At 35.6% G+C, this 24673-nt stretch overlaps 1 protein-coding gene across 1 annotated transcript; it reads right to left on the bottom strand.

Moving 5' to 3' along the window:
* Positions 1-1878: 1878 nt before the first annotated feature.
* Positions 1879-24159, bottom strand: LOC137404074 (mitochondrial carrier homolog 2-like). The gene is made up of 11 exons (XM_068090231.1): positions 23949-24159; positions 14936-15023; positions 14491-14597; positions 14064-14144; positions 13782-13839; positions 13237-13354; positions 11743-11851; positions 7575-7607; positions 5997-6064; positions 4253-4316; positions 1879-2362 (listed from the first exon to the last, which is right to left on the bottom strand). Exons 1-11 carry the CDS (start codon positions 24093-24095, stop codon positions 2300-2302), a joined length of 936 nt encoding a protein of 311 aa, XP_067946332.1. The 5' UTR covers positions 24096-24159; the 3' UTR covers positions 1879-2299.
* Positions 24160-24673: the final 514 nt, after the last annotated feature.

The following is a 24673-nucleotide window of genomic DNA, read 5'->3' as shown; positions in this document are numbered from 1 at the left end:
AGTTGGTGGCCCTGAAAAAAGCTGTTGGCTGCATGAGTGTTCTTTATAGAAGACTTGAAGTGGTCTCTGTAGCTTGGTAGTCTCAGTACTACTTTTTATTCTCTATGACAAGACGTCAGCAGTTGGGTGTTGATGCAACCACTTTTTCAGGTTCTTTTCGCTCAATTACTCTGTGCCAAGCTCTCACAAGGCTTTCCATCAGCACTTTTTTAGTCTTGGGCTTAGTCTTGTTTAGTATAGCTGTTATGTGCTGTCACAGATTTCCAATGGGATTCAAATCTGGTCTCTGAGCTAACCATGGCAATGTGCTGACTCTCTCTTGCTGCATTCACTCTTTGACTTTCTTGGCACGGTGGCAGAGGGCATTGTAATCCTGGCACCACCAGTCAGTTGAACTGTCTGGTGGTTCAACTGACTGGTGGTTCCTTTACCAAACAATGCCCAACACTTGGTGACATCTTACTTTGCACGGTTTTGATATTTTCTCTGTTCATCATGCCAAGTACAAAGTCGAGCTGTCCAACCCCTAATGCTGTCATACAGCCCCAAACCATCACTGATACAAAATGCTTTACCGTGGAAGTAATACACTATGGCTTGAAAGCTTCCCCTGGTCTTCTTCCAGCATACTGCAAACCAGAGGGGTTAGTAAGACAAATGGTAGATTTATCGGAGAAAACCGCTCTCTTCTACTGGTCCACACTCCATGTCTTGTGCTGGCATGACCACTTTAATCGATTGCGCCGTTGTTTCTTTGTCACCAGTGGCTTCTTTTTTGCTTTGCATCCCTTCAACCTGGTAGCATTTAGGGGTCTTCTAACAGTAGATGGATGCATTTTAACATTGCTTGTGTCTTGCCAGTCTCTGATTAGTTCACTACTAGACTTTTTACGGTCTGTCAAGGAAAGCCGCACCAGAGTTCTGTCTTCTCTACAAATGCCCTTTTTGGACGACCAGAGCGTGGTTTATCTTCAGTACTGCCAATCTCGTTGAATCTCTGGATGACACCAGACAGTCCTTTTCTTGAACAACCAACTCTTTTGACAAATTCCCGCATAAAAATTTCTTCTTTATGAAGGAAGATAATGGTTGCTCACTGTTCTGCGGTAGTATTCATAGTGAGAATGTTACTAATAGAATATTCTGCAAAAAATGCACAGATTTTTAAAAATTCTTATTTTTATATCCTGATGTACACAAAAATTGCAAAACTTCAGATTCTGAAACAATAACTTTATGATATGGAATTATGATAATTACTTGTACTCATTTCCTATTATAATGGAATACAAAACTTATTTGAGTGAGAGTGTCATGTTCTTTGGGTTATAACACAAGTGGAGTAAAATTTGTAATTATGTTTCAAATGGCACCATCCTAAAGAGGAGACTGTGGATTAAAATGATACTTTTGCTTTGTTATATTTGAAATAATTCTTTTTATTCTATTTGGAATTGAACTTTGAGTTCATGTAAATTCACAGGGTGGCTCCATACTTTTGCACATGACTGTACTTATTCAAAGTTCATGAACCAAGCAAAGCTGCTTACATTGTGGTATAAATGCTACCTATATTTTATTCCAAAACATAGTGAGATTTTTTGTTACAATCACAGCACTACCAACAGCAATTAATTGAAGCTTTCTTACTTTTGATAACCTAAAAAACCTTAGAAAAGTAATGTTGAGTAACTTACAAAGAATGACTCATGCGTTTACACAAATTTAATTGATATGCATGTTATACTGTTTTGCTATAAAACATTTATCAATGAATAAACTGCTTCCTCGAATACTAGAAACCGACATCTTGAATAGCAAAATATAACGAATGAAACGTGCAAGACATCTTGCTCGTTAGAAGAAATGATGTAGCGATGCCAGGAGTAGGAGAGATTTATCAATTATCACTTCAAACTAAACAAAATAATATGAATTTTGACACATTTTCGAATTTGAAAATAACATGATTTGCATCTCTTTAGGTTTGCAGTCATGGCTAGAGTCTAAAACTAATGTTGAGCAAAGTGAATGCAAGAGGAAATAAATCCTATATATTTCTACACAATCGCAACACCATATCTTGCAAACAAATTATTTTGCTCTTCTTCATGCAGTGATACAGCTGGAAAAATGATGTCACCCAAATGACCAATGAGTACCTAATGTTATAACAGCGGATACGATGATCCATATGCGCAACAAGGGCTACATTTGTAGAGTTCGTAAAAATTGAGGCTATACTCAAATGAGGAATTGTAAGGATAGCTATGAATGACTAAGATTAGGAAAGAGTTGACTATTGATCTGGAACAGGGAGAAACTCTCTGTAAAATATGCTCTGCCCTCTCCTGAGCTGATTCTGTAATAGAAAAATAGAAACGTTTTAACTCAAACATTTAGCGATTAGTTTATATCGATGGTACCCACAAACGCACTACCAGAGTGTCAGCAAAAACATCAAAAGTGCAGCGCAACAACATTCAGCAGATATTTAGATTTCTTTTTTAAAATTGGCGTGACAAAAAATGAGACAAGTTAAGAATGATAATTAAGAACTTTAAAAGTTTGATTAAAACATTAAGAAAAATAATAGAACTTATGCAAAACAAACTGTTATTTTAAACCCAGGAGTTTAACAAATTGATTTGCTAAGAAAACTTGACTTCATATTCATTATACTTCTGTCCTAAGAATATATGAGAAAGGTAAATGAATTCAAACTAAATCTCGGCAGTTGCTGCGTTGATCTGCTCACCAATGCTATTGATGTGATTAGTTGAAAAACTTCCATCCCTCACATTTGCGAGCAATTCAAAGAACAAAAGGATAAATAAAGCAGTTTCAGAGGTAGCGAGCACTTTTCTTTGTTCCCTACCTGAGCAGGCGTTTAATCATCTTTTACTAGTAGAACCATTTCATACAAATGTGATTATTTTACTTTTGATTTTAAATTAGCAGTTTATCTGATAACATGCTCCGGTTTCAGCCATCGTCTGCGCTGGGTGGTACAAACATAGCCTTGATGCAGCACACCTTTTCTTTCCTATGCTGATATAGTGGGCGTGCAAACTTGAAACAGGTGTGCCTATGCATTAAGCCAACGATTATGGGACATGTGCACCATTGTTTCAATTAAGGCTAGTTTAACCGTAGAATAATTTTTTCATTAGCTGGTACTAACAGTCATCTGCTTATTTCTTTATGAAACCTTGTCTATGTGCATTATCGACAGGTCAAGCGATGAACTGTTAACACAGGTGTTCTGTGAATCAGTAATACGAGTTGCAATACTGATGAGATAGACTTTATAATACTTATACCAGCTGCGTCAGTTACCAAATATTGTAACTGTCTCTATTGTAATATTTTGCAAGTCAAAAAAGTTTATAGCTGCTCGTTGAGCATTAATTATATTAATTATATTATATTAATTATATGGCCACAGAAAGTAAAACACTAAAATAAATTTTTTATTCTACTTGAATATGAAAAGTCATGATTTTCAATGTTTGTTACTTAGGCTTATTGAGAACTATTGTGGACTATTATTGAGGACTATTGTGGACTATTATTGAGAACTATTGTGGACAATTATTGAGGACTATAGTGAACTATTATTGAGGGCTATTGTGGACTATTATTGAGGACTATTGTGGACTATTATTGAGAGCTATTGTGGACTATTATTGAGGACTATTATTGAGAACTATTGTGGACTATTATTGAGAACTATTGTGGACTATTATTGAGAACTATTGTGGACTATTATTGAGGACTATTGTGGACCATTATTGAGGACTATTGTGGACAATTATTGAGGACTATAGTGAACTATTATTGAGGGCTATTGTGGACTATTATTGAGGACTATTGTGGACTATTATTGAGAGCTATTGTGGACTATTATTGAGGACTATTATTGAGAACTATTGTGGACTACTATTGAGAACTATTGTGGACTATTATTGAGGACTATTGTGGACTATTATTGAGGACTATTGTGGACTATTATTGAGGACTATTGTGGACTATTATTGAGGACAATTGTGGACTAGTATTGAGGACTATTGTGGACTATTATTGAAAACTATTGTGGACTATTATTGAGGACTTTAGGGTAGACAGCTATAAAAACGTAACTTGCAAAATAAAAGCTGAAGAAGGCATAACTGAATTTATAGTCAATTATTTCTGTTGGCAAAAAATTAATAGAGAAACAGCAAACCAATTCTAAACAAACATTACTTACAGTTTTCTGCAGGTGAGTAAAACAGGAACTCCAGTTATCATACAGCGGAAGCCCGATATTCAGCCTGTTAGAAAGAATAGCACGACTCTAAATCATCACGTAGAGCAAGTAAAAACATATTAGCCCTTAGCAACACTTGGTAACCTTTTTCTGATACACATTTGTGAAGTTTATCAAATGTGTCCATGATCCACAATCTAACTAACGACATATTTATATTTGTTAGTAATGAGATTATTTCGAATACACTTGGTTTATCGTTGTATACCTTGACAGTATCAAAACATTATCTTACAGCCCGGCTTAAGAAACAAATTATTCAGAACCATCTATCTTGTAACTTGACACTCCAATTCACGACCTGTCCTATAGGGCTGTCAGGTAATATACCAAGATGATGAATAGAGCTCTAGGAATAAAAGGATAGGATGGTTAGAGTAATTGGAAGTCCTAAAGTAACAGAGATAATATCAGAACAGCTGAGACCTGACTATCCTTGTTTGATAAATTACTTTTCACCGAGGAGTTATTTTCAAGGAGTTATTTTCAAGGTGCCACGACCAGTTAGTTATGCAAAGCTTCATACATAAAAGATGTAATGCATTAATATATTAAAACTGTCATGAACAAGTTAACACACAGGTAGATCAATCTTGCTACCTAAAATCATGCTGCGAGTACCATGGACGTTTTAAAAATGAACTTACACAAACCTTTTGTACATTTTATCAGGAAGCATTAGTATTTTTTTATCATTTGCGATTGCTTTTGATGTTTGAGGTCTGACTGCAAGGATGTTTCAAGATTAAAATCGACAAAACTCAATCGACGTTAAAACGCTCAGAAGAAAAATGCGTGCGAAATGAAGTCAGTAGTTATTATCGTTGCTATAACTGATATCGGCTGTTGCGATCAAATTGCAGTGTTAATCATCTCTATTCTGACAGTCTCTTTACAACTATAGATGACATAATCGCACTTTTGATTGATCTGAGGGTTTTAATCACAATCAAGTTTTATCGATTTTAATCTTGAAACATCCTGGCAGTCAGATCACCTCAAACATCAAAAACTATCGCAAATGATAGAAAAATACCGATATTTTATGATAAAATCTACTAAACATTTGTGTAAGTTTATCTTTAACAGGTCTCTGATACAACAACTCCTGGAGTGATTTGTCAAAATATAATATTATCTATGAGGAATCATCATAACTCATTACAATGGCAACAATTTGCTGAGCGAGACTTAAGTTAATGAGTTGTTATTATGTCCCACGTTAACTAACATACAACCAGGTTTTAGAAGATACAAAAATTTTAAAAATAAAATTTAAAAGCGAAGATGTAACATCGCTGATTTTGTGTAAGAGGAGACAATCCCTGTGTTTCAGCATTTTGCAGGTATTGAGATGGATGGTGAAAGCTTCACTTAATTACATTGCGCTAATCGTGTAAGGTTTATACAGTAAACCTTAAACCAGAGATAAAATATATATATACAGCAGAGAACATTTTCTAGTGAAACAATATAAAAATGCTAATCACTTTGCCATACACTTTTAACAAGATGTTTAGACAGTATTCTGTTGCTTTTTTATTGAATATTTATGCTTTTGCTGCCAAATTAATTGAAAACGGAAAGACTATATGTATATGCTAAAAAAATTGACAGAGATTTTACATTTGTTTCTGAGTTTTGTAAGGAAACAACCAACAAAGTGATTGTAGTACTAACTCACCCTTTACACGAGGCGGCCATTACTGTGGAGGTGAGCTGGTATTTATACACTAGTCCGCAAACGTAAAACTACAAAAAAACACCAAAATGTCAAGTATAAAACATGATGTATATGATGCATAGAATATGGGAGTTGTTTGCTCACTGCAAGTAAAACCTAAACAACCAAAACTTTTGAATAAGTCATCACGAAATAATTGGAGAGGCCTAACATGATGGCGCCTTACAGTGCCTCGCGTTGCGTGTTCGCAACGCGGCAACTCGAGTTGTACAACTCGAGTTGCCGAGTTGTACAACTCGGCCTGGATTTTTGATGAACTCGAGTTGTGTTATACACAAAACTAACACGGGTTTGTAAAAAAAGCAAAGTGAGTAATTGGGGTGTCTCATTTACAGAACATTTACCGGAATTTAGTAATAATAATCTAAATATATAGACACATTTAAATTAAATATATTGGCGATATTTGTGCATATTTATTTCTATAAACATAAAAAGACAAAAAAATTTTTAGAATGTAAAAAGCAAACTAAAACACAATCTATGTGGGAGCCGGGCAACTTCTTTTTCAAATGAAAAAAAGAGTTATCTCTCTAGAACCTGACAAGAAACTGAATGAACACCGAAAATGAACATAGAAATTGTTTCAACGGCGTTTAATGATGCACCCAAATAAATTCCATATATAGAAAATATAGCTAGAAAAAATGAAATGATGAGATGTTCTCAAGCCGAGTTGTTGAACTCGAGTTGTGAACACGCAACGCGAGGCACTGTAAGGCGCCATACTCACATTCTACATTCTCCAAACACACATTTAGTCACTTGATGAACGACTTATAACTTTCACAAATCCCAAACATGTCATAAGATATCCGTGTCAAGTATCACCTCCGGTACCACACACTTTCCTCACCTCGCAGGCTTTCCATAAAGCAACAAAACAGAAAAGAACAAAAGATGAGAATCCAAATAACAAATATTGCAAGCGACTTACAGACATCGAAGGATTATTCTATGAACAAAACAACTGAATAAGAGATGGCAGCTTTTAATTGGTTGGAACAGAAAGCAACAGCCTGCTCTAGCAGCATAATTATGATGATGTAACTTGGTAATAAATAATGATTTTTGCTACTCCGATATAAATCTGTTGAGAACCAATGATTCATGTGATTTCTGCCCATGAGCAAAAATGGTGTTTTGAAAGCAGATAAGACATCAGCGGCAGCACTAAATTATATAATAATTAAAAAGCATAAATTGAATGTGACGAATGCTTAAGATAGTAAATATAGTATTGAAAGATCAAGTGATCAAATCATCAGTTTTAACTCATTTTTTATAACTATTTCATCCAATCGTTTCAGGAGTTGCAAGTTTATAAAGAATACCAACTGTTATACCAACTGCGGTAATTGTATTATATCGCAGCTGTAAAATGTAGAACATCTGGAAAAGAATAAAAGGATTAGAAAACCGTGTGTGATGAGTGAATATGCAAATATAAAATAAAGGAAAGTAATCTAGACAAAGCATGTGATTGTGGAGTAGAGAGGGAATAAATCCCACGCTTACCTGCACCATTGCATGGTAATTAGGACTGGCAATCTACAAAACAAGATCACGGTCATCATATTATCACAGTTCACTAAAATATTTTAATATACCATATATAGTAATATATTGTATATTGTAATGTATCGTATAATGTAATGTATTGTATATTGTAATATATTGTATATTGTAATGTATTGTATAATGTAATGTATTGTATATTGTAATATATTGTATATTGTAATGTATTGTAATGTATAATATATTGTATATTGTAATGTATTGTATATTGTAATATATTGTATATTGTAATATATTGTATATTGTAATGTATTGTATAATGTAATGTATTGTATATTGTAATGTATTGTATAATGTAATGTATTGTATATTGTAATGTATTGTATAATGTAATGTATTGTATAATGTAATATATTGTATATTGTAATGTATTGTATAATGTAATGTATTGTATATTGTAATGTATTGTATATTGTAATATATTGTAATATATTGTATATTGTAATGTATTGTATAATGTAATGTATTGTATATTGTAATATATTGTATATTGTAATGTATTGTATATTGTAATATATAGTATATTGTAATATATAGTATATTGTAATATATTGTATAATGTAATGTATTGTATAATGTAATGTATTGTATATTGTAATGTATTGTATATTGTAATATATAGTATATTGTAATATATAGTATATTGTAATATATTGTATAATGTAATGTATTGTATAATGTAATGTATTGTATATTGTAATGTATTGTATATTGTAATATATTGTATATTGTAATGTATTGTATAATGTAATGTATTGTATATTGTAATGTATTGTATATTGTAATGTATTGTATAATGTAATATATTGTATATTGTAATGTATTGTATAATGTAATGTATTGTATAATGTAATATATTGTATATTGTAATATATTGTATATTGTAATGTATTGTATAATGTAATGTATTGTATATTGTAATGTATTGTATAATGTAATTTATTGTATATTGTAATGTATTGTATATTGTAATGTATTGTATAATGTAATGTATTGTATATTGTAATGTATTGTATATTGTAATGTATTGTATAATGTAATGTATTGTATAATGTAATGTATTGTATAATGCAATGTATTGTATAATGTAATGTATTGTATAATGTAATATATTGTAATATATTGTATAATGTAATGTATTGTATAATGTAATGTATTGTATAATGTAATGTATTGTATATTGTATTTTAAAACTGATGTGATGAGAAAAACTGAGCCATGCTGTTCTAGCAGTTGGCCTCTTGCATATTCGGCTACCTAGCGGCCTATCGAGAACTGTCTATATGCTCGAACAGTGCGCCCTTGGGTTACAATGTCCCTATTATATGATTTTTTTCGCCTTACACAAAGTGCAACAGGATAGTTTTTTCGTCCTCGCCATATGAATCCTATTTCAACATACGAATTCAACAAACATTCCGCTTGAAATTCAAATTTGGCAGTCGGTGTGCTTATTATGTCAAAATAACAAAGAAGCCAATATGATGTTCGCTAAAAACCTTCTTACAACGCCTGAAAGAAATACGATGAATGATTTCTGGTAGTTTAGCATTCCTTGCATGACAAGTGGTAACATTTTCCCTTTGAGTTAGAGTTGCAATCCCTGCGAACCGAGGGTCACAGATTAGACAACTTCCCTTAGACTGCTAACAAAAACTCATTCCATTACGTATTAACTCATTCGCACCCGACGAATTTCTAGGCGATTAGCCCCAGATACCGCTAATTTTTCAGAAAATTGTCGTAATTCAAATTACCACTACAGGAGACAGACTTGAGATAATTTATTCAATTAAATTTTAAAAGAACCAGCCAAGTCTCCTCTTTCAAAATATATTACATTCATATAGACACCTTGTATCCCTTTTATGTAGATCCGTGCCTCAAAGAAGGTAGTTTCAAGAAATTTCCAATTTTGAAAAAACTGTCATTTGCTGAAACAAAGTTAGATTTGCACCATAAAAATTACAAAATATACAAAGTTTGACTGAAATTACTCATTTATTACAGACAATACATATTTATGATTATTATTTATACATATGCAGTTAGTCATGAACATGAAAATCATGAAACTCTAACTTCGAACTTTTCCACACGAGCATCATTCTTCAAAAAAAATCATAGCAAATCTATATGCCAATATAACTCAAATAAAACATCATGAAAATGTTTCAAATAATAAAAATATGTTTAATAACTCTGTTCTTGACTTTTCAGACTTCATAGACAGCTCTAAGAATCAATATGATCCTATCAAAACTGAAAGATAACGTTAGTCCGACTACGGCTGGCAGCGTGAAGAGTGCATTTTTATTCGAGCATAACGATTCAAATTGGCAAAATTAAAAGCTAATAAAACTTTGAAACACTAAAAATAATGTTTTGATTTGATTTATGCAGTCTTTCAATGTCTTACCACTTTTGAATCTGCATATTTAGTTCAGGAGTTGAAAAAAAATTATCACGAACGATAAAATTTCCAGTCGGCATGATGATTTCCGGTTTTGGTAGAAACTGTGATGGGTGTACTAATTTGGTTATAACTTTTGTCGGAGACGTCATAGAGGCATATTTTAAAGTTTGTCTGATTGGCCAGAAACTTTTCTTTCTAACTAATCAAAATTATTCTTTTATAATTAGAAAATAACGATGCAAAGAGTTGGCAAATTTCAGACGCGAGTTAACTCGCGTTGGGTGCATAGCAACGTTATGAATATGCGAGTTAACTCGCGCCTGGGTGCGAATGAGTTAAATTTATTTTCAAGTGTCGAGTAACATAAATAGCATCGATACGCTTTTGCCTCCTCTCTGTCCTACCCACTACATATACCAGCTCAAGTCATGTCACTCCAGAGGTTGCCTCCTCTCTGCCCTACCAACTACATATACCAGCTCAAGTCATGTCACTCCAGAGGTTGCCTCCTCTCTGCCCTACCCACTACATATACCAGCTCAAGTCATGTCACTCCAGAGGTTGCCTCCTCTCTGCCCTACCCACTACATATACCAGCTCAAGTCATGTCACTCCAGAGGTTGCCTCCTCTCTGCCCTACCAACTACATATACCAGCTCAAGTCATGTCACTCCAGAGGTTGCCTCCTCTCTGCCCTACCCACTACATATACCAGCTCAAGTCATGTCACTCCAGAGGTTGCCTCCTCTCTGTCCTACCCACTACATATACCAGCTCAAGTCATGTCACTCCAGAGGTTGCCTCCTCTCTGCCCTACCCACTACATATACCAGCTCAAGTCATGTCACTCTAGAGGTCCAGTAATAAAATTTTATTTTTCCTTTTGATAGCCATTAAAAGGCGAGAGGCTGCTTTTGAGAACATCATCGCTCGGCCTTTCTGGTCAAATTAGGTTGAAAAAGGTTTTAATGAGGTCGGCTAAGAATTATAGTAAAAACGAAGCGCGAAATCGATAAGTGATAAAATTTTAGTGATGAAAAAGTTGAACTTTAGTAAAATAGTAAAAGGTATGCACTAAAATAGAGTAAAAATATGCTTTAAAATAGATCTTCAAGTGTGTGTTTAGTAAGCTTATGCTTATTCAAAGTCATGTCTGTCTCGAAGGTAAAAACTCCCTATGGTACGTACTGCTGCTACTGCACATACAATTTGTACATTGTAATGTTACATTTTATTGCAGATCATAACCACTAAATACACTAAAGTTACTGTAGGTAACTATAGTTGACATACTAAGGTTAACATACTATTTTGTTACTAATTTTTAATATATACAGTACTTATATAAAATTTTGATGATTTTTCCCAAAGGATGTTTGCATTATAAATTTACAATGGTTTCTATACCGCTCTATATGACATTTTCATTATACTATGCCAACCCTGGAACGGATTAAAATCATATGGCTAGGGTGCACTGTATCTCAAATTTGTCTGGCATCTCAAGGGAAAAGTTTGCTGGGAATTTTGCTCATATCTCAAATTTCTCACATGTCGGGACACTCATGTTGAGGTATGACTGCACAGCCTTAAGGAACGACGTAATAACACTCACAAGGTCTTGACATGATAAAGTATTTCTGACCAACAGAACTGAGTCTATAGAGTGTATACATATCACAGACTACTCACCACAGTTTCATCCTCTATAGCATTTTCAACCAATCTGTAGACACCATAGACAATGGTTCCACTCATTGCAATGGTTCCGATCTCAGCAAACCATCTCGGAAGCAACCCTCTACATACCAACAACCGGATAACAATGGCTAGCCACATTTTTAACAGCCTCTTGGTACAAACATACGAGCAAAACATGGTTGTCATAGTTACATATTCGAGTATTTGAATATTGCTTTTCTAAATTAAAGTAAAACACTCTTATACTTTAGCCTTCCATTGTTTTCAAATCGAGCCATTGAATCAATTTTCCAACTTCTGCATAAGCCTATAAAACGCAATTCACAAGACTTCTAATTCACTATGTTACCACAATAATGTTAGCCCGCAATTTTGCGTCATCGTGGAAGATGACAGAAAATGAAAACAAGCAGGAATTCGCAAGTCAAGCGAATTTTGTTATTCATTTGTTATTCTTATCGAACGTTTCTTGCTTGCGAACGATGAAAACCATACTTGAGGGTGATGCGCAAGAAAATACCATGCAAGACATTTTCCACACGTTGTCATTCTTATATCAATTAGAGCAGTTCCAAATGCGCCGCCCTGGCCTCTACCATAGAAATCCTTCAATTGTTAACAAAGTGCCCGAGTTAATCTGCAGCATGCCAATGTCCTTTGAAACACTTATCGCAGAGTTAATCTGCAGCATGCCAATGTCCTTTGAAACACTGTCCTACCGCACTGTGACTCAATGTGTGCACAACTCCAAATGCGCATCATAGAAATGCATGATAAACGCTAGCCTGTCTTGACAAACTGTTGTTTTTGTGAAGTTGTCCCCCGTCGAGCGGAGCGAGCAAAACAACATCTTGTCACAATACGCACTGCGCCTGATGCATCAGCTGCACTGAAAGGGAGTTGTTCTCTTCCGTCTATGCGGCTTGGCTGCGATGTTATATCGGTCGCTCCATTGGTAATCATAACGGATTTAGCCCAAAAATTTATGTAGAAAAAAATAAGATAACAACGTTTAACCAGAGACCAGTCTTTGCGATAAACTTTAGTAGAACTTGAGAATAAAATAAACTAAAAATAAAATCAATAAGAACAAATAAAACTGACTGATACAAAAATAGAAATAAAATTGACTGAGCGCACAAATAACAAAATGTTTAGTTGCTGTTGTTGCCTAAGTTCTTAAGTTCTACGAAAGTTTATCGCAGAGACTGGTCTCTGGTTAAATATTTGTATCTTATTTTTTCTATATAAATTTTTGGGCTAAATCCGTAATGATTACCAATGGAGCAACCGACATAAAATCGCAGCCAAGCCACATAGACAGAAAAGAACAACTCCTTTTCAGAGCACCTGATGCATCAGGTGCAGTGGGTATTGTGACAAGCTGTTGTTTTGCTTGCTCCGCTCGACAACTTGGCAAAAACAACAGTTTGTCAAGACAGGCTAGATAAACGCATGAGTTGTGAAATAAAACTGCAGCCGTACCTGAAGAAACCAGATATGCCACCTTCGTTATATATTTCTTTGATGGTGCTGAAGAAACCATGGTAAGCAGTGTTTTTGTTAACGTCAGCGATAGAGCAAATCATCCTAACCATCACGACTGTAAAGACAATAGTAAATGAAGAAATGCTCTTATGCACATATGTAGAGCAGTAGACAGTGTCTCCATTGTCTTGTTATCAAAAAGAATCACAGCAGACTTTTACCAGCTGAGATGAGTAGAGAGTACAAACGAAGAAGCTCACAGCACTGTACGGCCATGAACAAATTATTTCCTAGACCTGAAAACCAATGCAAAAGCAATGTGTAAGGATATATTCGCCAGCAGTTTTTGCCGAAACATCTTTGAGCGCACGAATACGAATCAAAGAGATACCTTATTGTAAAAAATCAAGAAACGGTTATATGAACAGAGGACATAGAGATGAGCGATTCAAAAACAAGCAGTTGAGTTTTTTAACAAAAACAAAAATAATGTCATTTTGATAAGCGTTACCACTAGGGGGAATTGTGTGGGAATTCCTTACCATTTAGTGGCTGTGAGAGAACAACTCCGACTGATTTGTAGAGACAGTTAACAGCTATCTGAAATAGGAAAACAACATAACTGCTTGAGATTTTCTTAGCTCTCTGTATATAGTTGACATACTTTTAACACTGCAGCTATGCAATTATTCTCAGCACAACATCAATGAAGATATACAAGAACATAAAAAGCAATAACTTCAGAACTCAATTTTTCAATTGTTGAACATGACCACCGTTGTAAAACAGGAAAACAAATATGGAGATCATAAAGATATTGATACCTCATAAAATGTAGCCTTAATTCCTTTTCTGTGCATGGGCAGATCAGCGTCCACATCGTATGGAGCAATAGAACGTACAACCTGAAATATAATGCGACAAAATGGTGGAAACTTGAGCAATCTACAGCACTGGCAGAACAACAAAAAAATAACTTCAAGCAACTCTCATAAATAAATGAAAAAGATGGCAAAATAGATTGGTATGACTGACAAATTCCATTCCATGCTAAAAATTTTCTACAGCAAGTATACACTGTCAGTATACAAATGGATGTTTTAATATCTAGCGAAAACAAATCAAGCTTCAATTACCAAACTGTGAAACATACAGAGGGTACATTGATACAATGTTGAAGTGATTTCACTCATGAAGGAATAATGAAAAGTAATTTGAAATACGGTTTTAGGATTTATGATATCATCTCACCTTTTCTGCAGAGAATTCAGCTGACCGGCTAAGAACAACGTTTATTGCTTTGGCTGTGAAACCAGTGAACAGTGAAGTGATGCCATCTGAGCTACTCAAATTATACACTGCAAACAGCCAGAAGTGACATAGAGCAGACTTTTATACACAGAATATAAACAAATCAACAACTCTAACTGCTGCCAGTCTGTTGAACAATCTATAGGCTATACTCATCATGTACACACGCGGAGTTGATTCATGAACACTTATGCGAGTCAGTGAATGTACTGAGAATAATATATACAAACAGAAATTATGAGTATATACTTACGAGTATTTGTGTAAGTTTCTCGCAAGTATTAAAACTTACCTATAATTTAAAGTCTGTAAAAAGTGAGAAACTGATAAAATTCAACAATGAGAGGCCAAAAGTTGTGTTATATGGAAATAATGTAAAACTCACTATATCTGAATGTGTTTGGGTAATAAAGACAGCTTTTTCTCGTAATTAAGGAAATACCGAGTTCAGGCCCCACTGGCTCATAGCCAACCTGGAAAGATTCAAGGTCATATACAAATACCATAAAAAGGAAGACAGTGGTTATAATTGACACGAAACTCATGTTTATTTCATATTTTGCGGAAAATGTAGATAATTTTAACTGGAAACATTCTTCACGATTGATCTTGCATATGCATTGAGATCATGCACATTGGGATGTGTTGTGAGGAGTCGAAGGTTTCACTAAATAAAACGAAGCTGGATGCAATGCTACATGTGTGAAGTGTTGACCAAGTTACCTAACTAGCACTATAGCAGTAAAATTGCACTGACAGGTTTAGTGAGCAAATTACAGTATAATATTACAATTACGGTATATGCATCTTCGTGTAGAAATAAGTACAGTTTCTTCAATTGCAGAAGCTTAGTTATGCTAGATAACAAATTCTAATACCCAAAAACCATCTATTCTCTGACCAATGATATAATCACTGTACCATATGTAAGCATAGCCAGATAACCAAACGATTCCATATTTTAAGGGAGAAGAAGAGGATGTAGCAAAAAAAAACAATTCGAACTGTACCAGTTTTATCTAAAAGCCAGTATATCTAAAGCACAAAGTATGAATCTAGCAGTAACATGCTGTGCAAAAAACACTGCATTTTTGAATGACAAAAGCAAAAAAGGGGCTTCTATATACTGCGTTAAAATACAAAAAAGGGCCAAATCTAAACTACCTTCTACATAATTTATGGAGCTCTGTTTGCAGAGCTCAAACATTAAAGTTCTGAGTTATTGCAGTGGACCTAGATAAAAATTGTGTTTGAATACGGAGAATATCACAGTCGTAAAAGACTTGGGTAAATAAATAAAAATGAGAGGGTTAGTGAATCAGAAAGCAGCTCATAGATGGTCGTGATAAAAATTGATTATTGAGAGTTTCGTAAACTCGTGATACCTTGGAGCTTAACCACTTTAGAATTGAGATGGCTAACTTTTCTTTCAAGCTGAGGGTTTGTCCATAACACTAAGTTTCTGAGACTTATTTGGGTTCAATAGGTTGGCAGATCAAGCTTGTGACAAGCAAGGATGTTTGGTCAAACAAGGATCAATACCTCTGAAAGATGTCAGCAATAAGTTGATTGCAATACGAAATTTTCGATATATAGGACTACCCTTTTGAGACCACGCTTCCTGTTTACCTAAATGCCATTTTCTAGAGCAAGTAGGCTGAAGATTTTACATGATAGGCTTGGGACTATGATTATTTGAAATGAAGCTAGCAAAATAATAGCTATTTGGTAAAAGCTGGAGCGAAATAAATGCCTAAATAATTAATGTTCCATTTGACCATATGCAAGTATGATTAGTGTTTCCACTCAGGCAAAAAAAAAATTGCATAGAATGTTAAGTGACTATTCATAATAGTTTCTTCATGAGAATAGAAAGCAGGGAGATCAAAGGCACAATTTTTAGGATCAGATTTGCATGAAGTTGACTTAAGCGGTAAATGTTTGGATAGTAAGACACAACCTCTTCTGAAAATGGAATAATGTATAAATCTGATAATAAAGCTTCCAACATTTGCAATGTAGTTATTATATATATGTGATATATATATGATATATATGTGATAATATATAATATATATATAATATAGTTATTAGAGAACTCTGGTTGGGAATAAAATAAGACCGAGACTAATTGAAGGTGTACTTCATGTTTCATGAAACCGAAAATTCATCAAGAGGCAGAAAGAATAACAGAAACCTAGCTAATATTGAAAAAGTAACTAACACATGTGATAAAAATATAAAGGTGATTTAACAAAGAGCAACCAAAAGGAAAAAGGTAAAAGAAACCCTAGGATAGAATTCTTTTGCTACTGATAACACTTCGTAAAATTAGTGAAGCTAAAGGAGGAAGAGACAGAAGAAGCATGATGAATGGCTTAGATTGTTCACTGCATAGTGTGCGGCAGCAAACATGGTGCGATATAGCGATAGTAGCTTCGTACTGAAAAATCATGTAAACCAGACTAGCAAAATCTCTATATGTAAATAGTTCAGCGAGTTGGCATAAATAATAATTGAATGTCCTTTCAAAAAATTGTAATGGATCGCATTGGAGCGGCTAGAACTTCTAAAAGTAACTAAAAAGTTGCTTTGACAAGAAAAGCATTGACTCTTGATGAAAGGTTGCTTTGGAAAGTGGATGCAAAAAATATGGTGTTGACCTGTTGAGAAAGTTGCAGCAAAAAATCAAGTTGGTATTCATAATAAACATATGAAAACAAATTCATGGCCCGCACAGAATGTAAAAGCATTGAAAAAAATTAAAGTTGCTATATTGCAAAAGGGTGTGGAAACATAAGATCTAGTTGGTTTACTGTTAAAATTAAAAGGAAAACGGATATATAAATATATAAGATGAAAAGACTAGCGAGGTGAGAGGTGCTGGAACAGATGGTAGTATTAATCCTGCCGCCACATTGGTGCTTAGCGATACAAGTAAATTGGGTGGTGACCAGAACAGCCAGTGACAAATTCTTGCTATATCCTGTAGGCTAGCAGGTTGTAACAGCCAGTTGTAACGCAATTCCAGAAAGGAAATCCTATTTATATTCACGACATTACAAACTGAAGAGGTCGAGTACAAAAGGAGATATAGCCAGTTTTCCGTTTTGATGAGGAGTGCTTGGGAGAAGCTGGAGCAAATGCGACAATTAGATCTGGGACATCCCAAATCAGCACTTGCTTAAGACAAGCAACTTGCAGACTGATAATCAAGTAAGACCATACAGCCTCATATGGTGTCAGAATATACCGAACCTACAAGCATAATTGTGTAAAATGTTGCTGCTTGTGTAAGTTTTTCATAACACAGCATGTTCATAAAGCATAGATTCGCTGGAAGCGTTTGTGTTGAGGCATAAGGGTTGGAAACTTGGTGAGATATCGCAGGAAGAGTGTGAACTGATCTGTTTAAGCAATATTTAGCGGAATTTTGGCCACATTAACAGTTAGGGCTGAGAGTGAATTATTCTGTCATTTTTTTATATGTGGGTGTTGAGTAATTTGTTACCTGTTAATTACAATCCCTCGGATCTTCTTGATTGTGATTTTCTGTCAGTATAACATTTCAACGTGTTTGCTTGTGATGAAATCAAGCCTGAAAAGTTTGTCAAGCCCCTGGATTTTTTATCTGGCAACCTGGCCACTGCTTGTAAAGTTTTTAAAGAGCAATTTAATATATTTGTGATTGTGAAGAAATTAGGGCAACTCACTGTATACGAACAGATTAGTCACATGCTTATGCCCATGGGTAATGATACAATACCTGTATACAATCAGATCACCTTTGTGCCATCTGACGAGGACAAAAAAAATACCTTGGCCAGCTGCTTCAAATTTTTTGATGCCTACGTTAAGCATGCTAAAAATGTTATTTTTGAGTGCTCAGCATTTAATAAGATGGTGCAACAGCCTGGTCAATCTCTGCACCAGTTCATTGTAAAATTCCAGGTCCATAGTGAGAATTGCGACTACAGTGATATGCGAGATGACCTAGTAGAGGACAGAATTGTGGTAGGAATGCATTACATCGAGCTCCGCAAGTACCTGATTGACATGCCTGATCACACAAGGAAGTTACGCATTCAAAAAGCGAAGTAATATGCATCAAATCAAGGGCATGTAGCTGCGATAGCCCCTACTTATGGTGCGCTTGAACCCGGTAAAGAGGAGTATGCTCGAAGTGTGGATGCGGTACAACAGTATAATCCCAAATTTTCTAAACAAATGATGGACACATAGAGAAACAAGAGCAGTAATGCAAAGGACAAACCGTGCTTAAATTGTGGAAAATGGAAACATTTTGGTGGTCACTGCCCGGCGGAAAGTTCGAGCTGCAACAAATGCAAGAAGAAAGGCGACGGGCAAAAATCTGCAGAGAAGCAAAGCAAGTACTTGAATTGGAGGACTAGAAACTCCCCTGTCATACAGCCCACGAACAAAGTGATATTGGAAAAAAGAAAGGGTACTGATGGTTGAGAAATACAATATTAGCAGTCAAATGGCACTGCAGTGCAATAGGATAACAGCAATGGTAGCTGCAATGTACTGGGTGTTATTATGTACAACGAACAGCAATAATGAAAGGAAAAGATTATGTGTTTATATCTCTCCCCTGCAATAAGAGAAATGCAATATTAGAAGTAAAATGGCAAGCTGCTGTGTAATATACACATGCTGGGGGGGCTGTATATCATTGGTCATAGCAACCAATATATCAAGAAGTTGTGATATTTATTTAAACAGATTTTAGCTGGTTGTCATAGAAATAGATGTATATCTATAAGAAAATGTAGGCCTATTACTTAATTTTGCAAATATTAAAAATGGCTTGGCAGTACAGTGATATTGGGCACAGCCGCAGTATGATCAACAAAATCTTTAGAAAAATAATAACAGTGACATATTGCACACCATCGGTCAGTATATACTTCGATCTTTTAAATTCGAATGATTATTCTTATAACTAAATCTCATAATAATTTTATAAAATCAAATAATTATTCTTACAATTAAATATTGTAATAATCTTATAAGAATCATTAAAAAATATCATCAATCAAATAATCAAAAAATGTTCTCGTCATAAAGGGGCATTGTAGTTCGGCCCTAGCCTGTACATAAGTTGTAAAGAATTTCGGCTAACAATTTAAATAATTTAATGAAAGTTTCAGTGATTGGACAAAAAACATAAGCTGATAAACTGTGTACCACAATTTCGTACCTGTAAATCGGACTACACCTCAAACGGTCTATGTTTATTACAGAAACTTTCGGATAAATTCGATTACAAGTAAACAATGCCATAGACTGGTGAAATAAACATGGTGTTCTCGTGAAATGCGCACTGCTAAATAGTTCTACTATCTGTCGCGCGGCTTTATTGGCGTATCGTAGGCCGGTCTTAACTTTTATTAAACCAAGCTTTTCAAGCGTTTTGTGGCAACTTTCAGCCAAATTAATCTGTCTATTTGTGTATAATCCGATCAGATGGGCAAGTTTAAAGATACTGTCGACAATTTACAAAGACTTGGTAACATATTTAAATAGGCTTATATGTGTTTTGTATTGTTATTATACTTTAACGACTCCACAAAATGACGGTTAAATTTGTTGATGAGATCTCGAAACAAGGGTTTGCGACATTGTTGATGAATAATTTTCGTAAGTTGTGCGCACATGCATTTATCCTAAAAACTCTCAAACTTCGCTCCGCTAATTTGGTCGTGGAATAATGACGATGGAGTAGACAGTTTCTTCTTGAGGATTTCCTAATGACTAAGCCAGGTAAATCACGTTGACACCATCTCGGAGACCAAAAATGTCTAGTATGCAGAGTTACAGGTAAACTCTAAAGAAGAGAAATGTAAAATTGACTCTGGTGCTGCAGTCTCCGCCATACCAAATAGTGTCTCCGATGCCCTTGGTTTGAAACTGACATCTACGACTCGAGAGTCGCTCAGCGCTGGGAGCGCTAAGCTTACAGTAATTGGAGTGGCTATTGTAGAATTGTCTCATGAAGGACCATGTCTGTAAGAGATGGCATACGTTATGGAGGAGCTAGCCTAACCCCTGTTAGGCAAAGCAGCAATCAAACAGCTGGGCATTCTTAAAGGTTGACTTGCAACAAAATTCACATAACTGTTATTTCATATCAAAAGATTCACCATGTCTTACTCTGTTGTGTTGTAGGTGCAAAATATGTGGGAATGTGATTACAAGCTCTTAAAAGCTAAAAAACAAACAATTAATGGCAGCCACACGAGAACGCCGTAGTTGGGACTTTTTTCCAAAACGGCTCAAATGTGACGTAGTTGTGGGAGATGGTTTCTGTTTACACTTTCATGCAACTTTATTCATCAAAATATTTTTACAAATATACTTCACGCATTCAATAAAACCATGTTCTATTGTTCTTATGCGTCTGTTTTATCGTCATTGTAATGCTGTCACTTTTCGCACTGATATCTTATAACTTACCGTAATGATTAATTCAATTTTTTAACCTTACCTCAGAGGAGTACATATCATTGTCTGATAATCATGACGAGCCTGTTGGTCACCTTTGCGAAGTATTGGGTCACATGATCAGACTACGACTTGATGATTAGATCAAGCCGAAACAAAACTGTAAAGTAGCGAGCATCTATATTTGATACAGGGTCTTCGGTAAAACCCGAAGTGTTTGTCATAAACTAGTGCTACGATAAGTTACATTACGAGCTTTTTATTGGCCTTTCAATTCATGTGAGAACATCATGTGACAAGACAATAACCAAACTGTAATGACTACGTCAGAGAAATAAACTGATTCCAATCTAAGGCGGCTTTTCGTTTTTGGTTTTTATGAGCTTGTAATCACATTTCCACATATTTGGCACCTACAACACAACAGAGTAAGACATGGTGAATCTTTTGATATCAAATAACTATAATGTGAATTTTGTTGCAAGTCAACCTTTAAAGTATCTTAAGTCTCAGAGGTCTCCTCAACAGGTTGGAAAGAAGCTTCCGCCGTTGTTTTCAGGCTTAGGTACCATGAGATCCGAAGTTCATATTCAGCTGAAAGAACTCCTTTTGCTCAATCTACTCCCAGAAAAATAGCAGGTTCTGCTGGATATTCACAGTGGGCATCTGAGGGAGAACCGCTGCATTAGAAGAGCCAAGAGCGTGATTTGGTGGCCAGGGATGTTTCAGGACATCCGAGAAATGGTAAAGCGCTGCAACACATGCCCTTTCTTTAGAAAAGTACCCACTGAGCCATTGATTCCTACTCCCCTCCCAGAGACCATGGTGGCAGCTTGCAATGGATTTCGGCAATTTTGATGATAGAGGTGGTGAGCATCTAGTTATTAGTAACTATTATGGCCGGTTTATGGCCGCTAAAGAGTTCCTACGAGCCACCACTGCGAATCTGTGCAGAGCCATAGGTCATATGTACATTAGGTGTACCACACATCATTGTATCAAATAACGGTCCACAGTTCATTTCTGAAAACTTCGCACAACTCATGAAAAAATGGGATATTATTCATCGAATCAGTTCCCCTAGAAACCCTCAAGCAAATGGTCATGCAGAAAGAGGGGCGCAAACATCCAAAAAGCTTGTGGCGAGAAATGTTGAGATTGAATTTGATATCATGCGCTATAATAACAACCTTTTGCAGAATGGCTATACCCCTGCCCAGCTGCTCATGGGAAAAGGTATGAATTCAATGAGCTATCTCGTCAAAAGTCTGGTAGACGAAAAGAAGTTCCGCGCTTATGAAGTTGACTACAGAAGTAAGCAGACTCACCATTTCAATCAGTGGCACAGGGCAGTTGACCAGGGCCCAGTGCCTCCCGAAACTAGGCTAGTTCTCAATGACCCCTCAGCCAAATCTTTAAAGGCTGTTGTGATGGCGTCTTCAGGTAAAGAAATTGCATTGAAACAAACGCAGCTTCGATGACACTGATGATGGAGCCGTGCTGCACAGGAACAGAAAGCTAGTGCAGATCGATAATCCCGCTGAGCCGTCTTCATCTGAGCATGTGTCAAGAGAAGACTTCTCTCATCCCACACTGAACCTGAAGCAAGCGCCAGTTAGGTAACTACCATGCCTAGGAAAGAGAACTTCACAGAGACCGGACCTCAGCAGTCACTGGTGTCAGATACGCCTGCTTTTGCACCTCTACAGTTATAGACTCCCTGAGCGAGGAAGACTGTTAAGTGATCATCTCCCTCAGAAAGCGGTTGCTTTCCACCTGCACTGACTTTGGCACCCTCTCAAAAGTGCATGGAGGTCGGTGAATAAAGAGGTCTCAGCAGTCAGTCTCAGCCAACACTCGCCTCCCCTAGTACTCATCTTTAGAATGTACAAACCCAGGCTGGGAGAGTTGTAAAACTCCCAGAAAGGCTCGATCTATAATAAGTGTATTTGCTTGTTATGCCTTGTTTTGTAAATAATGTCCATGTGTCTACACTTACTGACTTTCGTGTTGTTAATATTATTATTCTACTAATTTAAAATTTCCGTCTCCTCTCCATGATGTGGGGACATCTATAAAGATTTGGATAAATCTTGGGAAGAAGGTGTAAGGGAATTCAGGACAAGAATTTCTATTTATATTCATGGCATCCTGGACTGAAGAGGTCAAAGACAAAAGGAGATATAACTAATTTTTCGGTTTAATGAGGAGTGCTTGGGAGAAGCTGGAGCAAATGCGACGATTAGATCTGGAACATCCTGAGTCGGCCCTTGCCTAAGACAAGCAACTTGCAGATTGATAACCATGTAAGACCATATAGCCTCATACCAGTGAAAAAAGAGGGGTCCCTGAAAAAAAAGGATGATGACATCAAATGATGGCTCACACGAAAGCGAACTAAAGCAAATTTATGTGCTAGAAAAAAGTGCCAAATGGCAATATAAATCGTTGAAGTGAAACAATTGGAAACTGCGGAAAAGTAAAGGTCCAGTATAGAACAACAAATCATTGAAATAATAATCTTTGGTTAAAAAGTGTTCTGACTGCTTAATTCATGCCGTACGTGAAGCTTGACGACGAGTAAAAATATGTAGTGATTTAAATGAGAATGAAAAAAAAAACAACGCAAAAGATGATAAAAATGTGATACAAATTTGAAAACCCTGCTGATCAATGTAGCCAAAGAAACACCCTGAGGCCTAGGAAGAAACCTCCCAGAAACGAAAGAAAACTTAAGCAAAAAGTCCATATAGTATGTTGCAGAAATGTATATTGTTGGTTGCGATAATAGTGCAACCGGCTGGTAGTTCATCTCGTGTTAAATATGTTTGGAGATTTTTACGATAGGCTTTGGCAGCACGAACACTATCTGTTTTAACGGCATTCAACAAATCCGGTAACAGTATTGAATATCAAGCGTTATACATTACCTGCATTAGCGTACGACTAACTGTAACCGGCTGCGCGACAAACGCAACAGCAACTGAGAAAAAACTTTTTGCTTCATTACCAGCAGCTGCTACATCTGAAGGAGACGGCCTACGACCAGTAACATCCTCGTTATCGGGAGACGCCATTTAATTTCAAAAGGTTGTCGGTCTTTGCAACCAATCCAAGGTCGTACAAAGTTCAAAACGACGGAGGTGGAAACTGTTCAAAGCATGAATAATAAAAGATATGACAATCAATCAGATTTAGTTCGTAACCTGTTATACTTCCGGTATAACAATAATTGTATTAGTCTCACTGTCAATGATATAGAAAAATATGATGTACAACAAAAATAATATAATGTTTATACAGTTTGTAAATATTGGTTTTATGTTTTAAACAAAAAATGAAACTGTTGAAGGGTTTTATCAACGAATATGCGGTACTCTCTCATCCCAGCTAATTGTTTTTTAAGAAACTTCACTATGTAATGTACGGGTATACATGTATGCGTAAATAGCGAGTTATGTGCTCTGAACCAATGCCGTGTAAGAGAAAGTTGCGCGACCAATAGAAATGTATATGGACTTTTAAAATTTCCAAACCAATAAGGTACACTCCTTATTTTTTATATAGTATGTAACGGAAAAATCCCAACATTAACAAATAGAAATAATTACTTTTTTACAGTAGCTCTAAAATTGATTGCTGGATTTTATACCCA

Source organism: Watersipora subatra, chromosome 9 (genome assembly GCF_963576615.1).
Source record: "Watersipora subatra chromosome 9, tzWatSuba1.1, whole genome shotgun sequence".
Classification (NCBI taxonomy): Eukaryota; Metazoa; Bryozoa; class Gymnolaemata; order Cheilostomatida; family Watersiporidae; genus Watersipora; species Watersipora subatra.
Note: the sequence above shows the minus strand (reverse complement) of the source record. Positions and strands in the feature narration are given on the sequence as shown.

Coding starts and splice junctions, on each gene's coding strand:
- LOC137404074 (XM_068090231.1), bottom strand. CDS start 24,095: ATGGCGTCTCCCGATAACGAGGATGTTACTGGTCGTAGGCCGTCTCCT. Junction 14,145..14,490: donor CTGAATTCTCTGCAGAAAAG/GTGAGATGATAT, acceptor ATTATATTTCAG/GTTGTACGTTCTATTGCTCC. Junction 2,363..4,252: donor TTACTCACCTGCAGAAAACT/GTAAGTAATGTT, acceptor TTTCTATTACAG/AATCAGCTCAGGAGAGGGCA.